The following is a 17,560-nucleotide window of genomic DNA, read 5'->3' as shown; positions in this document are numbered from 1 at the left end:
ATCCATGATGAGATTTGAACTCACAACCTTTGGGTTGCTATACATTCGTGTTATATGCCCATCCATCCTCCTCGACCAACCACCCTACTTTAGATTTTTGCCTCATGTAACCATACTAAACGTAATATATCATACTCATTTGAGTGTCCCGGCTTTATGTTTACTATGATACGTCTAGTCTATGAGACCAGGCTGGTGTATAAGAAGCATGAGATTGAAGAGTGGTGGTTTTAATCGGGTTTGCACTGTGTTTGCATTGTGAATGGTATTGGTGGTACAGGACAGAGTGAAGATGACCGTTGGCTCATGCGCTGAACTGTTGGTTTAAGTGATTTTTGGGGCCTTTAATTTTGGGCCTACCATATTCTTTTTCCGGAGGGTTCTTTCCAGGATTTGGAGTTAGCAGAAATGAGAAATGTACAAGGGGGTTTGTCATCTGACTGAAAGAGCTCAACAAGACAGCGTTCTTTTTCTCAGTTGGTGGGAAATGTTTTTGTGAGTTGAATCTATACTGGTGCAGTACATTCTCCTGGTTAAGGTTGTTGACATCCTTTCGGAAGGTGGAAGCAAATTTCTGTTTTAACCGAAATAGATGTTACAACTTGAAATTGAGCTTGTCCAAACTGAGGTTTAAAGAAGTAATATAGGAATCAAGACACCTCTTTGCTGCTCTACAGCAAAGCCTGTTACAACATTCTAAATCTCTGTCTACAGCCTTTTGGACTTTCTCGTTTTGGATTTTATTTGGGAACCAACACCATGCCTGTAATTGTACTGGAGGCCAGTGATTTGACCAGCCCTCTGTCGCTGGTGCGTATGTGGGCTCTCCTGTCCGGTTGCCTCACCTTCAGCCTGGTAGCCTCCCTGGTTTCCCCAGAGCTGACCTCTGACACCCTCCAGCCCTCCTTCAGGATCCTCTGCATGCTCACCTGGTGCCTCTTCTTCATCCTCACCTTCCTAATCCACGTGGTCAACATCATCCAGTTCCACAGCCTGGTCCCCATCTCCTGGAAGAACCTAACCGTGACTGTGGCGGCTCTCGCCGCCCTCATGACCTTCAGCGCCTCGGTCACCTTTCCTTGGGCGGTCATGGGTCATGAAGGTGTCTGGCCCCGTCCGATCGCCGCCTCCTTGGCATCGTGTCTCACCTTCCTGGCCTATGCAACCGAGGCCTACCTCATCCGCACCCAGACCCAGGACCAGAAGGGCTACATGGCCAGCGTACCCGGCCTGCTCAAGGTGATCCAGCTCTGGGGAGGATGTGAGATGATTGTCCTGGTGGTGGAGCAGGTTCGTGGAGCTTTGGGAAAAGGAGCTGGGGTAGGGTTGGCAGCTGTGGGTTGGCAGCTATGGGTGTCTGGGGCGGTGTATGCCCTCTGTCTCCTAATGTCCCTGGGTACAGTGATGGTGGTTCTAGGGGACTGTGCTGGGCGATGCCCTCTGCCCTTTGACCGCCTGCTGGCAAGCTTCAGTCTGACAGGGGTGCTTCTCTATGTGGTCGCCACCATACTGTGTTTTACCAGAGTCCTGGAGCAGCAAAACCCCGGCCAAGAGTTCACAGACAGGAAAACTGGGCCCACCCTTGTTGTCATGGAAGCAGTGATGACCAGCATTACTCTGCTAGCTTACACAGTGGACCTGGCCTTCTCTATCAAACTGCTGCGGGATAGGAGTCATGCCTGAAAAAGACAAGCCTGGATAGTTGACCTTCAGAACACATAACATGTACATTATGGATATTAACAAAGTCATCGTGTATTATAGGAGAAGGGGACACATTGCCAAAGTCCAAGAAATATTACATTCTGTTGATGTCAATTGTATATTGATTGGAGCCTTGAAAATGAAGAACAAATGTCATAGATATTTTCATGTACGATATCATGTGCACAGTTTTGGGGATTAGTTCCAGCACATGTAATTCAACTAGTAATTTAATTAACTACATGTTGCAGTAGCTTGGTGGTAGTTTAACTAAATTCAAATATTTGTAGTGTTTTCAGTGGTCAATTACTTGTTTGCCATGTAGTGATGTAGCTTTTACTGCAACTGGGTAGTTCCACCAATTCGGTGCCTTTTTGAGATTCTTTAATTTGGTGAAAAAAACCTGTTTGATTTCAACTCATTTGAACATTCTGTCATAATGAGCACGTGTTCAACTTAATAAAAAACTATTTTTCTTATCTCAAAAGGTTAAATAAATAAAAAATGATTATTGTAAGCCTTACAATAATCGTTTTTTATTTATTTAACCTTTTGAGATAAGAAAAATAGTGCCAAATAAAGTAACAGGGTTAACGATTTCACCTTAAATTAGCCATGAATCCCCTTGTGACACGTGGAATGGAAGCTTGTTGTGTACAACAGGTAGGGGCAATTGAATGCAAGCGTCACCCCAAAAAATGTAAGTGTCAAAATATTTCTAGCCTATCTATGAGTTACAGGGTTGACGTGTTATGCTCGACCCACTCAATGATCCATAACAAAACACCAGAAAATAGCCAAAAAGAGTGGAACCAGCCCACCTGCTTTTCCAGAGAATTGAATCGGTCACATTCTAAATGTAATCCGTCAGTTACTAGTTACCTAAAATTCTAATCAGTAAAGTCAATTATGGATTACCTTAGCTCAGTAACATCATTTGATTACTTTCAGTTACTTCTGAATTACTTTCCCCTTAAGAGGCATCAGAAGAAGATGACAAAAATGGATCCATCAAATGTATTTTGTGTGTCATCACTCGCTCAGGTGGAACAAAGTTATGCTGCGTTTGTAACCAAGTGAGAAGTGCGGATTTACCACATACGACTGGGAAAAACCCACTTTAACGACCCTCCAACTGGTCATTACTGGTGGGAAACTCGTCTATCATCCTGAGCGCCCACTTCTTTCACATGCTGACTTCTGATGTCATCGACTAGAAATGACCTTGATATCAGCATTTTCTGCAGTTAATTAAATGCAACAAAACAATATTTATAAAAAGCTATCTATTCACATGGTTTTGAACACTATAATTTGTTGACAAGCATGATAGCTGTACTTTTAGTGTATTAGTTTACACAGCTTGTTGGCCATTAGCCAATCAGTGTTCAAAGTACATGAATGCCTCCAACTGGTATTTACGACTTCACAACTGGTAAATTCCTACCTCCCACTTGGTTACAAAGCAGCAATTCACTTGCACCCTGTTTTTCAATGCTGAATCGAATGTCATTGAGAAAACAGAAAGGTGTCATAATGTATTTTTTCCCCCTGCAAACGCCCTTTCTGAATTTAAAAGTAATCAACAAAAATGATCATTCTAGTCTTTCAAAAGTATCTGTTCTCTGATTAAAAATCTTTTTGCTGGCAGCTAACCGATTACAGTCATTTTTTTTGTATTCAGATTACATGTTTACTACCCAGCTCTGCATTAACACTATTATTTAACTATTAGATGTTCAATGTTTCTTTTAGTCAGAAATTATTTAAACAGGAATAGTTTTACCATATTAAAACAAGAGTTCAGTTCATGTAACAGGGTTGACCTTCACATGAAATAAATAATCATCTTCAGAAATGACTGTAAAAGCAACAAAATGACTAAGGCTTTACAATGATGGTGTATACTTGGATATATTTTGGGTTTAAGTGGGTTACAAACTTCCTGGAAGTCACAGAGGATGCGTGGAGGGATATTTGAAAATGCTGGATTTTGGCACTTGAGAAAATCTTTATTCAAATAAAAAAAAATCTGATTGATTGAATTCTCCATGTGGTTTATATTAAAGGGCACTTCATTGAAAATAAAGGGGTTTTAAAATGTAATATTGGTGCACAATTTTTACTTAAACTATCAAAAGGTACTCATTTCGTGGAACAAGCCAACTGCCCACTACATTTCCTACATTAAAAAAATATATAGCTAAAAAGAAAAAGAATAACTCAATATTAGGATGGTGTTCCTAATGTTTTGTATACTCAGTGTATATTTGTATACTCAGTGTATATTTGTATACTCGGTGTAGCTTTACTCTAGCTGAACTTCTTCCAGTGTGAAGTAATTGGTAACTTGGTAAACCATTTTTATATTTCTTAGATTTGTAAAATAAATGTGAAATAATCAATCATTTTCATCTTTTGAAACTGACATAATGCACAACGATTTGACTGATCCTGAGACATACACATATACATAAGAAGACTACAGTTGAGACTTGAGAAGCAGTGAGGGCGTATTAAGGGAATAAATAAATTAAGGGAATAAATGAAAACAAAAGACTAACATTACATTTATTTCTGTGTCACAACTCATTACCATAACCCAACTGGGGAGTTGGTAGGCAGACAAATGTCATCACACTGCAGATTTCAGATACGGTGCCAACTGCCATGTTTCTATCTGGGCAGAATTCTCTTTCATCTTGTCTGCATGCAAGGGGCTTAGTGATTTCATTTAGAATACTTTGAGTTTGTAACTTGTCTTGCATATGGTTCTGTCTTTGAGAGATGAAAGATACAGAGTTAGGAAGGAAGTGATTGAATTGATAAGACATCTTGAACAAGCAAGGTATGGTGCAATTGTTTCTCAACACTCTTTGTTTATTTTTGGTATTGCCTAGTTTTCTATAAGAGTTTGAATAGAGTCTGTGACGAATCTAAACCTAGTCTAAATGTAATTTGTATAAAGTAAACATGTGCATTAAATGTAATGTAGCTAGATTCCAGAGATGAGTTTCTGTAGTGGATACAAACATGTCACAAATGTGTTGGGGGAGTAGCAACAGTTATAAGTCATTAACACTAGATGGCGATGCTTTCATTACCATATAAGCCTTTAATTCAAATAATTCAACTTCAAACTAATTGCACTTTTCTCAACCAAGGTCAATCTTAAACTGTGAAAGTCATAAAATGTGGAGGTGAAAAAAATCCAACTGTGATTAAATTACATCATGATCTTGATAGTAGTACTCAATACCGCATCAACGTCAGGACCATCAGCAGGTTTACATAAAAAAAAAGATAGAATTCCATTATATTATATAAGAACAAGCAATGTTATGTTTATTTTTTACAATGGATTCAATTACACAAGTACTAATCTACTCTTTGAAATCAAGAAACTCAATGGTGCATCATTTCAAGTGAATGCTGTGCATTTAGTGTGCGTGTTAAGTGTATATGATGGCTAGATAGTCAAGAACAATTATTGCTTATTTTTGTAGTATTATGAGACAATCCACAGTGGAAAGACACAGAGACCAAAGTTACAAAGTGTATCTGTGTCTGTGTTTCGGGAACTTTTTTTAATCTGTGACATGTATTTCAAGTCCATTTTATAGTTCTAAAATAAATTTAAAAAAATAAAAAATAAAATCCGAAAAATGTATGTATAATCAATCCCCGAAAGGGTTCGGGTTGATGATCCTACTTATCTACTTTGATTACTCTAGCCTTGGAAGACGTAATTTTTTTTTTTTTTCACTCAGGAACTCTGTGCTTTCAGCAGTCAGCTGTCAACAGGCTGGGCATGAAATGAGGCTCAAACAACGACGCAGTACGTGGAAGTGATAACAATACAACGTTTTGTTACTGTCCTGTAAAACTGTTCATATCCATTCAGTGGATTTTGTAATCGTGCTTGCTCGAGAGATGATGAACTCGGGACACGGTAAGGTCGCGCTTGTTTAGGCAAAACACACCTCTTTATCGGAGTTTCAGTTTTGACACCTTTGGCTTCGTCGTCGAGAAATCTCACGTAGCCAGCGGTTTACAGAGATTTGTTTTTCCACAAACGACTTCGTTGTTATTTCGTCAAACAAACCGTTTCGAGCAGGGGTTTCACAAGAGTGAATGTTGAAATGTAAAAGCGAGAGTTGTTTTGAGACAATTAACGTTAGCTAGCTAGCAACTAGCTAAGTTAGTCATTCGGTGTAGATGCATCCCAAACTAAACTAGGGAGTTTGCTAGGGCTTTTGTTTACCCGTAGCTAAACGCTAGCGAGTCACTGTTAGCTGGCAAAGCTAGCAGTGTATACATAGTTTATTATGCAACATAAACTTACTGATCGATACAACATTGCCCGCGTTTCCTTATAGTTCATAACATAAGCAGGAAGTTGCTTTCATATGTTTTAAACTGTTCTTTGAAGCAACTCCAAAGCCAGATTGGTAACGTTAGTCATTGCATACGTATACTGTTCTGGCTAACATTTATCTCAAATGCACACTGTGGGTAAATTGGAATACATCTTTGGAAACATTTCTCACCTGAGCAAATGTTTGAGTGATGACAACATCATGAAACCTGCTTAGTTACACAGCAAGTCCAATGTGACGTTACGTTAGTGTGTGTGTTGTGCGATTGCACATGTTTGATGTGCAAAAATCTGTATGACCATTGTTGATTTTGTTCTCTTTGGCAGATCATTGAACACTATGGACATGTGAGACTCGACATGAATGCAGACGCTGAGGCGATGCTGGATTGAATGGCACTGAGGATACGAGGTAAGTACTTTGCCAGTAAATTTGACCCGATCATTGATCCATTCTCTGACACAACTGACCTTTGAGACATGGGGGGGGGGGAGAGAGAAAATAAAAGATCATGAGAAAGAGAGACACTGATTTCTGTATCACACAGCCTTTATTCTATTGGAAAATATTGAGATTACAGCAGCAGTCAAGGACAGGTTCTAGGCGACCCATAAAAAGACAGACAGGGCTCGTGGTAATGCCTGGAGCAGAATGAGTGCAATGGTATCAAATATGTGTTTTGATGCCATTCCATTCGCTCCTTACCAGCCATTATTATGAGCCGTCCTCCCCTCAGCTGCCTCAACAGATCTGTATGTCTCTTTTCAGCCCAAAACAAATACAAGGAAATAAACGCTGTCACTGACGTTCACTGCTGCTGAGACGAGGGCAGAATGCCCTCTGCTGTTAGTCTTTTTGAGCAGACCTGAGGTATTTGTCAGGTACTTTGAAATGGATTTGACTAATTGGCCAAGTGAAAAGTAAATGGCTCTCTGTGGCTGCCATTCAGCACTGGTGATAAAAAATAAACAAGTCCAATAAACAAGTCCTGTAAAGTGATTGTTCAACCGTTTTCCTTAAACAAATGTATCTCAAGAAAGACTCAACAGTTTTGGTTTAGCAACCTTTTGCACTTCTTGTAGGCCTAGGCTTGGCCTTCCTATTCTGCATATACAAGGTGTATTTGTTTTCCATGGAGTTTCCCATAGGCCCGTGTGTAAGGGCTTATCTGTTTGTGCTATTGATCATATGTTTGTGCTATTGATTATTATGCGATGTCCTGATAGTGTGTGCGAAACCTCTCCAAATGGTATTTCACCATGGTAACGGTTTGGTTACAGTGTCATTGGTTAATGATCCAGTGTTGGTTGCACCCTTTTTACACTGCCCTCGAGCATGAGTCATTTCAAGGGACCTCATGTGTACTCAATACAATATTGTGTGTGCTAGGCAAGCTACCGTATATCCTTTACGTCACTCTCGCAACACACATCACCAAGCCTACCACTAAGGCTATTATTAGAATTGCTCGGTGTTTTAGTCAAAAGCACTTTCCCCACATCCGAAAAAACACCATCCACACAATACACACGGCCTTGAGTAGTGTGAAATCCTCTGGAATTGTGTGTCGAGTTATAACGTGTGAAAGCGAGAGCATGGATAGAGTGCCGAAGCACCTGTTTAAGACTCACTAAGCTTAGCCTAATTTCTGTAGCAGGTCCATCAGAAAGAGAAGTTATGCTTGTCCATCCTCAGCAAAACACCGGAGGCATAGTGAAATGGATGTCTGGTATACAGTAGAAAGGAAAATTTAAAAGCGAGCCTTCTGTTCCTGTCAGGCAAAAGCTGCCGTGAAACAAATGTTTTGTTTTCTCACTGGTATTCGTGGCGACTGTTCACTTTGACCACATTGACACATGTGGTCGTGAGGTCGAGGTCTTAGAAGGTCTCACGTTCATTTTAGGCCGGATAGTGACCCCCTACATAACAGCTTTCTGCTAACTTAACTGATTTGAGAACAGGCTGAAATGTTATGTCTTTTTCTTTTTTTTCCAAGCCGAACATCCCATGCTTGTTGTTTAACTTTGGCGACTGATGACGGATCTCCATCTATGCTGTTTTGCAATGTCATAGAACAGGTGTGTGTAGGCTGTTTTCTTCACAGTGCAGAGGCCTCCCTGTAGAATGCTGGTAATACCACACTGCAGTGTGTTATTTGTGCCTGTCGTGAGACTGGGAAAATGTGCTGTTTATCACAGTTTTATGCGGGGCCTACGGATTACACCCTGTTGACTCGGCACCTGTTCATGGCTTTGGAAATATATGCAAATTAATATTAATATGAATACCATTTTAAATGTAGATGTTTTTTGCATTGGATGTATTTACTATATCTTATGGAGACAAACATAAACCTTTTACCGTATCATAAGTAGACATAATTGCAAATGATTAAATCCTTCCAATAATAAAAATGTTAAAACGATTTGGTTACGAATTGAACTTTAATTAAATGAGTTGACTCTTCACATGCGATGATTTCACTGTACAACAAAAGAAAGGGAATATTGAATGATCCCCAATTATCCAACCCATCTCCCAAAAACGTTTTCAACATACATCTGTAAAATGATAGAGGAAGACTTTAGTTTCTAGACTAAGGCTTCCATGTCTTCTCCCTGGACCTCCTCAATGTCCATCTCTTGAACAACAGACTGGGGCCTCATCTTCACTGTCACTTTCCAACCTTGAGGATGGCTCGTTGTCACGCTCAAAAAGGCAAACATTTTCCCGGATGGCCACCAATATTTTTCAACCCTTGTATTGGTCAGCCTGTTGCGTGCTTTGGTGCATGTGTTCCAAAACAATGACCAGTTGCGCTCTGAGGCGGCTGATGTTGGTGGGATTTGGAGGACGATGGAGGCAACAGGGGAAAGAGCCTCAGATCTACCAAGTCCCTTCCACCAGGTGGCTGATGAGATATGTTGGCATGACTGCCATATTGCATCTACACCCCAAAGCCCTTTCTTGGAAGTGTACTTCCTTCTCCAGACTGCCAAGAACCTCGCTCTGATCCAGGCCAAGGTGGTGAGACACGGTAGTGATGACACCATAGGCCTTGTTGATCTCTGCACCAGACTGGATGCTCTTGCCAGCATACTTGGGGTCCAACTTGTATGCTGCGGCATGTATTGGCTTCAGGCAGATGTCTTCACACTTTTTGATGTATTTCAGAACGGCAGTTTCCTCAGCTTGGTGCAACAGTGAAGTGGGCAGGGCAGTATGGATTTCTTCTCTTACATCTGCAAGCAGAGTCTGAACATCAGACAGGATGGCATTGTCTCCCTCAATCCATGCGATGGCTACTGCTATAAGTTTCAGGTTGCTTACCACGCTCTCCCAAAATACATCATCCAGGAGGATTCTCTGGATGGGGCTGTCCATATCGGCAGACTGTGTTATGGTCATTTCTTGGAGAGACTCCTTCTTTTCCAGGAGACTGTCAAACATGATGACAACACCACCCCAACAGGTGTTGCTGGGCAGCTTCAATGTGGTACTCTTATTCTTCTCACTTTGCTTGGTGAGATAGATGGCTGCTATAACTTGATGACCCTTCACATACCTAACCATTTCCTTGGCTCTCATGTAGAGTGTATCCATTGTTTTCAGTGCCAAAATGTCCTTGAGGAGCAGATTCAATGCATGAGCAGCACAGCCAATGGGTGTGATGTGAGGGTAGGACTCCTCCACTTCAGACCAAGCAGCCTTCATGTTTGCAGCATTGTCTGTCACCAGTGTAAAAGCCGTCTGTGGTCCAAGGTCATTGATGACTGCCTTCAGCTCATCTGCAATGTAGAGACCGGTGTGTCTGTTGTCCCTTGTGTCTGTGCTCTTGTAAAATACTGGTGATGTAGTTAATTATTCATTGCCCACGAACATTCGACCACCCATCAGAGATGATTACAATACAGTCTGCTTTCTCGTATGATTTGCTTGACCTTCACTTGAACTCTGTTGAACTGCATCCAGCAAATAAGTAAATAAAGCATGTCTGGGTGGAGCAGTGTAGAACATTCAGAAATCTCTTCCAATACACATTGCCTGTGAGCATCACAGGTGAACCAGTTGCATACACAGTTCGAGCAAGACATTAATCAGCATTTCTCTGAATACGTTCTTCCATTGGGTCAAAAAAAGACCATGAGCTGTTGCTATCGGTAAGGTGTCTGTAGTAGAGGGACTTTTCTCAGAGGTTGCATGTTGTGAGAGCTGAGGGAACTTTATGCACTTGGCCAGGTGATTCTGCATATTTGTTGCATTCTTCACATATGCTTTGGCACAGTATTTGCAAATGTACACAGCTTTCCTTCTACATTAGCTGCAGTGAAATGTCTCCACACATCAAATAGTGCCCATGGAACTTTCCAGTTAAGATTAGAAAATGAGTAAATCAAAACCCAAATACAATTCCATGTACAGATAAATAGTTAAGCAGTTAGATTAAACAATTAATTTGTAATATACATGTTTTAAAATGAAATGGGTGAATGTTATGGAAACTGGTGAACAGGGATGGAAATGTGAATTTACACTCAGTTAGCAGGCTCAAGCAAGCTAAAACCCACATGGTAGCAGAAACTTACTAGCAGAAATTGTTAACAAGTTAGAAATGATTTAAACACAGTTTGCTGTAGGCTACTATTTACTAGTTAACAAAAAAGCATGTATGTCCTATAAAATATATTCACACCACCCAGTATTGTAATCAAAACTTACCAGAAAGCATGTAGTCCTTGGCTCAGACAGTGTAGTAATGTGGGCTCAATAGCATCTCATTAGTGTGCAAGATCTTGAGAATCAGCTGTGATACAAGAATGCACTGTGCATGCAGAGGGTTGCAATTCCATTGAATTAGGGATAGTTTAACCAAAATATGCCGCAAGAACCAGAATTGCCTTATGTGTATCCCACCAAAAAAATGTTTACTGTTATAAGCAAAATTTTTTTTAATGAATTTAAGCAAAATTCCCCAAATTCCCTTAACTTCCCATGGAAAATTTCCATATAAAATTCTGGAAATTTACCGGAATGTTTCCGACCCTTTGCAACCTACTCTTTATAGAGCAGAGCACTGAGTTGTTGACTCAACTGTAGGGTTGTGTGTTGTTGCATCATGGTCCATGTCACAGGTTAGCCATTCAGAGGCCGTAACAGGTGTCAGAAAGCTGAGCAATTGTGGAAACTCACCACATTGCCCTTCCACAGTTGATCAAGTCCAACAGGCTCTTTCTATCAACCCAAACATGTCTATGCGAGTACAGATCAAAGCTGGTGATGTTTAACTCCTTGGAATGGCATTGTTGTTGGTTTTGATCTGAACAGGTTTGACTGGGATTAAGGCAGGAGGGCACAATAGTTCAATAAACAGGCTTTTCTTTTGGCCTTGTTTCCCATTGCCTTAGTATCCTCAAAATGCACTCTCTTATCAGACAGACAACAGTTGATGCATTAGGTGCTTAGGTTAACTGAACCTTCATCTGCAGTGCAACCCAAAACATTATGTAAATCAATAATTTTGTCTCTTATGAGGAAAAATACTTATTGTGAAACATGGATGACTCATCGTTGTGATTTGTGAATCTGGAATGTGCTCTGTGGAATGTGCTCTATGCAGAGCCCTGTATGAGAAATGTAGGCAGAAATATTTTTTATGCTAGTTGTTGGCCGTTTCTATCACCATTATTCTCCTCTTGGCAAGACTGACATTCTTCCCGGGAGACGGTGGGCTTACCCAGATGAAAATGTAGGGCCTTATGATTTCGGCAATGCGGATAACACGGGCGGAATTTGGTAATAAAATGGAATCAACTGTAAAATGTGGAATATTGCAGAATTTTCCATAATTTGGCTGAAATCGATTTAAAAACAAAAATCAGCATTAGGCCTAATTATTGTAGTAGCCTAAATGATTTCATAATTGTAAAATTACAGACGAGAGTAGGCCTTGAGAAATAATTCCGTTTTCGTATTGTGGTGTTTTGAGAGGGGGGTCGGTCGTGCGTGAGACCCTTACGTCACTTTGAGAAACATGTCGAAGAGGCCGTCTGAGGGTCAAGTCATCAAAAAAAACATACAAATTTGACATCAACATACTATTGATTGGACCTGTAAAAATATGTGTGATGACTAGTTAGTCTGAAGCCCATGTGAAGAACAAGGAAAAGCACTGTGTTAGCCAGAGCATGCCTCTTCAAATGACCATTACTAGTGCAGTCTCATTAACAGATTTCAAGACGAGAATTTATTCAGGACTTTGTGGAGTCTGACATCCCCTTTAGAAAATCGAAGAAAGCTACGACCGTTTCTAGTGAATCATTGCAAACGGGGAGGAGCGTTCCCCGAAAATGAGAGCAGCCTCCGTCAAACGCACCCTGCCCTGTGATTGACCAACATTGCCGTTCTACAGAAGATAAGTGGGAAGAAAATTGCGCTGGTTGTTGACAAGACAACCAATGCAAGGGATTGCAGCGTTCTAAACATCGTCATTGGTGAGTTAACTTAACATCCTATTAATATACCGTTGCAATAGCCTACATTTTACGTTCTGCAATGTGAATTGTACGCATGCAAATTGTGATATTCCAAATGACGAGCTATCGTGGTGAAATATAGCGATGCATAGTGTCAGCAGCTGTCTGCCTCTCCATCTAGCTAACTTTTGCTGTATTTATATTGTGTTTACACTTTAAATGTAAATAACACTTACTTTGTCACAATATTATTTTCGGTTAAAACATAATTCAAGTTTTTCCTTCTCTTTCATTGCAGGTGTTGAAAACCAGTGCTTTCTGGCAGATGTCATTTTCATGGAAAGATGCAACTACTCAACGTTTTCCCAAGTTGTATTAGCCTCTCGCTCCACAGCAACCATCAGAACCTGAATGATGCCTGAGAAGTGGTCACAGATGATGCCTCCTACTGCCTGAAGGCATACAAGGACGTTCTGAAAAGAGTGATGCCCAACTGTGTCCATGTAACCTGCCTCTGCCATGTCGTCAATCTGGTGGGTGAGACCTGGCAGCACTACAAATATGTCCCTGAAGTTGCATCACTTGTGACTTGGATGAGATCTGTCTTCAAGAAGCCTGCCGGAAAGAGAAGATAGGCGAGCTTCCTCATTATGAAGGAGTTTGTGCAGGCCAAGGCTCCTCCTGAAGCAGTGAGCTCCAGATGGAATAGCTGTTTTGAGACAGTGAAAGTACCATGTTCATCTGTACAGAGTTTTTTTGTTGCAGAAAAGGCATCTTCCCAGGCAGTCACAAACATCCTCAGCCAGCTGGAAACCGAGAAGGTTGCTGCATTGTTATCTAGATTTTTGCATTACTTTTTTTCATTTGTTATGAAACGCTTAGTAGAACTCTGTATTGAAGCACTTGCCTTGATAAAAAATAGTGCAATGTTGCATCATTACAAATGTATTGTTATCTTATTAATTTGTTGACTTTTTATTCAATCACATTATTAGACACACTTCCTGATGATAAAATTTGCATACATCGTAAAACACAGAATTCAGAAATGTTTTATTTGGGAGAAAATTGACAGACACGGCCCTAAAAATGACAGACACGGTCTAGCACATTTACAGAAATGTTGATAATTCTCTGTCAAACTCAGGCAGCGTCTGGTTGCTCAATTAGGCCCACTTTTCCCATATGCCTCACACGGGGCACCAATAGCCTCTGGAGGAGCCCCTATACAAAGATCAGTGTGTACTGATGGATGGACGGACGTACCGGACAGTGGATGTGGTGGGTCTAGAATGTCTCCCTGGGGTGTCAGTGGACATCTGCTAAGACGACTCTGTCTGGACAATAGGGCTGACCCCATTTATTCGACTGGTCAATAGGCTGTTGGTCGACAGATTTCTTTAGTCGAGCAATAGTAAAAAAAAAAAAGGTGTACAGGACACCTTTCTGAGTGGACTAATCCAAGTCCATCACTCTTAAGACATGCATTACTGAAATTGTATATGATTCTATTACATAAGAACAATGGTGCAACGCTAATAAAAATTATATTATTTTATAACAAATGCGCTTTCTCCCGTGTTGGATTGCGGACGCTGTTCTGAAACATCAGTGCCCTGTTGAATTGACGCCTTTTCCTAGACCATGTTGCTATGTGCATCATAGGAAAGTTAGCCAGCATATTGGTGTTTATAACAATGCGGCGGAGGCAGCAGCAGAGTTAGGAGACAAGAAAACAGCCCTTCCCTTGATTGTCTAAGAAAAGTGAGGAGAGATGAAACCCCAACTTAATTAGGTATATTATCAACAACCTAATTGTTAAATGTGCCTGGCTTTATTAATCATCCATATACACTATATATACAAAGGTATGTGGACACCCCTTCAAATGAGTGGATTCGGCTATTTCAACCAAAACCTTTGCTGACAGGTGTATAAAATCTAGCACACAGCCATGCAATCTTTTCAAACAAGCCAGTTCGTCAAATTCGTCAGCCCTGCTAGAGTGGCCCCGGTCAACTGTAAGTGCTATTATTGTGAAGTGGAAACGTCTAGGAGCTACAACGGCTCAACTGCGAAGTGGTAGGCCACACAAGCTTGTATAGTGCGTAAAAATCGTCTGTACTCGGTTACAACACTCACTACTGAATTCCAAACTGCCTCTGAAAGCAACGTCAGCACAAGAACTGTTCGTCGGAAGCTTCATGAAATTGGTTTTCATTGCCGAACAGCCTAAGAACAAGCCTAAGCTCGCTATGCGCAATGCCAAGCGGCGGCTCAAGTGGTGTAAAGCTAACCGTCATTGGACTCTGGAGCAGTGAAAACGTGTTCACTGGAGTGATGAATCACGCTTCACCAGTCTGACTGTGAATCTGGGTTTGCCGAATGATTTGAGAACGCTACCTTCCCAATGCGTAGTGGCAACTGTAAAGTTTGGCGGAAAAGGAATAATGGTATGGGGCTGTTTTTCATGGTTCGGGCTGGCCCCTTAGTTCCAGTGAAGGGGAATCTTAATGCTACAATATACAATGTCATTCTACATGATTCTGTGCTTCCAACTTTGTGGCAACAGTTTGCGGAAGGCCCTTTTCTGTTTCAGCATGACAAAGCAAGGTCTATACAGAAATAGTTTGTCAAGATCGGTGTGGAAGAACTCGACTGGCCTGCACTGAGCCCTGACCTCGACTCCATTGAACACCTTTAGGATTAATTGAAATGCTGACTGCGAGCCATGCCTATTCGCCCAACATCAGTACATGATCTCACTAATGCTCTTGTGGCTAAATGGAAGCAAGTCCCTGGGAAACTTGTTTTTTGTTAAAACAGCCACTCTGGTGTTATAGTTTATTTAGTGTGTATACTGTTCCAAATGGTCAGAAAAATAATATTTATTATAATAATAATAGCACTCTTTTTTTCTTGATCTCCTTCGTATTGGTATTATTACTATTATGATCATCATTATAATAAGTAGGCTAATGTCATTAGTATAGCAGCATTGTATAACCACCATTGAGCGGTAACTTAGGCCTGGAAAGTATTCAGACCCTTTGACTTTTTCAAATTTTGATACATTACAGTCTTATTCTAAAATGGGTTCAATTTGTTTTTCCCCCTCATCAATCTACATAATACCCCATAATGACAAAGCAAAAAACGTTTTTTTTAGATATAAGAACTGATCACATTTTACGTAAGTATTCAGACCCTTTTCTATGAGATGTGAAATTGAGCTCAGGTGCATCCTGTTTCCATTGACCATTATTGATGTTTATATAACTTGATTGGAGTCCACCTGTGGTAAATACAATTTATTGGACACAATTTGGAAAGGCACACACTCATATAAGAGCCCGCCCGTTTGTTATAACCAATTAAGAGGGCCAGGGTTGAGTGAATAGGGAATGTTTTTCCTAAACAAATGAGGGATTTCCGTAACAGTCAGAAATGGCTGTAACTATGTTGCAGCTTCAGCAACACGACAGCGCGATAAACACTGTTCTGTGGTGGACACTGCAGCAGGGAGCAGAGAGTGACAATGGGTGCTAGTCAGTCACTTGCTGTCATTTTATATTTTTTACAGCAAGTCTGAGCCTGACATGGCACAATCAAATCAACTGCGGTCAGACTACCTTTAGTCATCTGTGTGTCTTAATTTTTTAAAATCTAACCATGCGCTTAAAGCATCAGACGAGCTCAGTGGATATAGTTGCTTTGGTTGAAACATGTCTATATATGGAAACATACACATTTTTTAATATTTCGATTGGACTACTGGACAGCAACTGAAGACACCCGGCTAAGACTTCTGATCACATTGTCCATTCTGTTAACAGGCCCATGCCTCCTCCGGCACGAATGGAGATTGCATTTGGCCAAATTGTTTCAATATGGCAGCTATTCATTTTGTCTTCGTTGCTCAGTGATTCCTCGTACTCCTGAGAGCGCTCTTGTCTTTTCCCCAGGTGTCTGAAGACAGTTGTTTGTGCAGACAGGGTCAATAGCCTCTGATATTCCTCAGAAGTAATGCCCATTTATAGAAACATGTCAGCCTGTCAGCTATGAACGATAACCGAGATGGGCCAGGCATAGTCTCTGTACCTAGTAACGGGCACGTCCATCATCCCTATCTCCAGGATACAATTACTTGTTTACCAGGAGAAACAGGGATGATACAAGGAGGGTGAGAGGGAAATAAATATAGAGTAGAAATGTATTCTTTCCAAGCCAATGTCTATTGCTTTTAAAAACCGATCTGATTCGAGCCGAAAGCAGACCGAAATAGAGATGTCTCATATCAGAAAGCTGAAGCACAGACAGACTGTCATTTTGGTACCGGACCTGTGGCATTCCAGCCTTTCCAGATCCTCCAGTACATGAGGCCGCGACGTAAGTGATTCGTTGGATGGATATTTCTTGGCAGCTCAGCCCTTTTGACCACATTAGTCAATTTCGCCATCGATCAAAATACCGGAGTTCATCGTTAAGTCGGCTTAGCAATGTCTCACCCCTTTTGGTTTCTTCTACATACTGCACTGCTAATAATGCTGTATCACAAACTATTGATTGTTCCTCATTTTCTACAGTCTGTCTAGCTAGGTATCAGTTCTTCTTCAGCACTGTTGTGTGCTGTAGCATACGGTTGCCATGGAAGTTAGTTCCACAACGGCTATGTCGAAGTGGCAGGAAAACCCAATTACTTGAGACAGATAAGGCAGCCAGGCAGATATCCGGCACGCGTTGTCTGCCAAGGAGAAAAAAACATCTGCAGAAGCCAGTTCACTTTCTTAGGTGTGTGTCCGTGTTTGCACACTTTCAGTTGTGTGCAACTGTGTACCACTGTGCGTGGGTGTCCTTGTGTGTCTGGATGACTGAGTGTGTCCGTTAGCCAAGGGGGAGACCAAGTTGGAAGCATTAGAGCCAGTATTGGTGAACACTGCAGCAGTAGACGGCTGGACAGAAAGGCCAAGAAGATCATCAAGGACCTCAGCCTCCCGAGCCATG

At 41.1% G+C, this 17,560-nt stretch overlaps 2 protein-coding genes across 3 annotated transcripts in view; both read left to right on the top strand.

The window, feature by feature from the left end:
• The first annotated feature begins 214 nt into the window (after positions 1–214).
• Positions 215–3,744, top strand: LOC118364976 (myeloid-associated differentiation marker-like). Its single transcript, XM_035746833.2, has 2 exons — positions 215–495; positions 715–3,744. Exon 2 carries the CDS (start codon positions 760–762, stop codon positions 1,681–1,683), a length of 924 nt encoding a protein of 307 aa, XP_035602726.1. The 5' UTR covers positions 215–495; positions 715–759; the 3' UTR covers positions 1,684–3,744.
• Positions 3,745–5,478: 1,734 nt separating this feature from the next.
• Positions 5,479–17,560, top strand: part of LOC118364975 (testis-expressed protein 2-like) — a 65,376-nt gene continuing 53,294 nt past the window's right edge. Inside the window, exons 1-2 of one of the 2 annotated variants that reach the window (XM_035746832.2) lie at positions 5,479–5,656; positions 6,410–6,494. The gene's annotated coding sequence lies outside the window, so the exon portion shown is untranslated. The remainder of the gene's footprint in view (positions 5,657–6,409; positions 6,495–17,560) is intronic. The other variant, XM_035746830.2, reaches the window with a different exon arrangement.

Source organism: Oncorhynchus keta, chromosome 32, assembly GCF_023373465.1.
Source record: "Oncorhynchus keta strain PuntledgeMale-10-30-2019 chromosome 32, Oket_V2, whole genome shotgun sequence".
Lineage (NCBI taxonomy): Eukaryota > Metazoa > Chordata > Actinopteri > Salmoniformes > Salmonidae > Oncorhynchus > Oncorhynchus keta.
The sequence above is the reverse complement of the archived record's forward strand: the minus strand, read 5'-3'. Positions and strand labels throughout refer to the sequence as shown.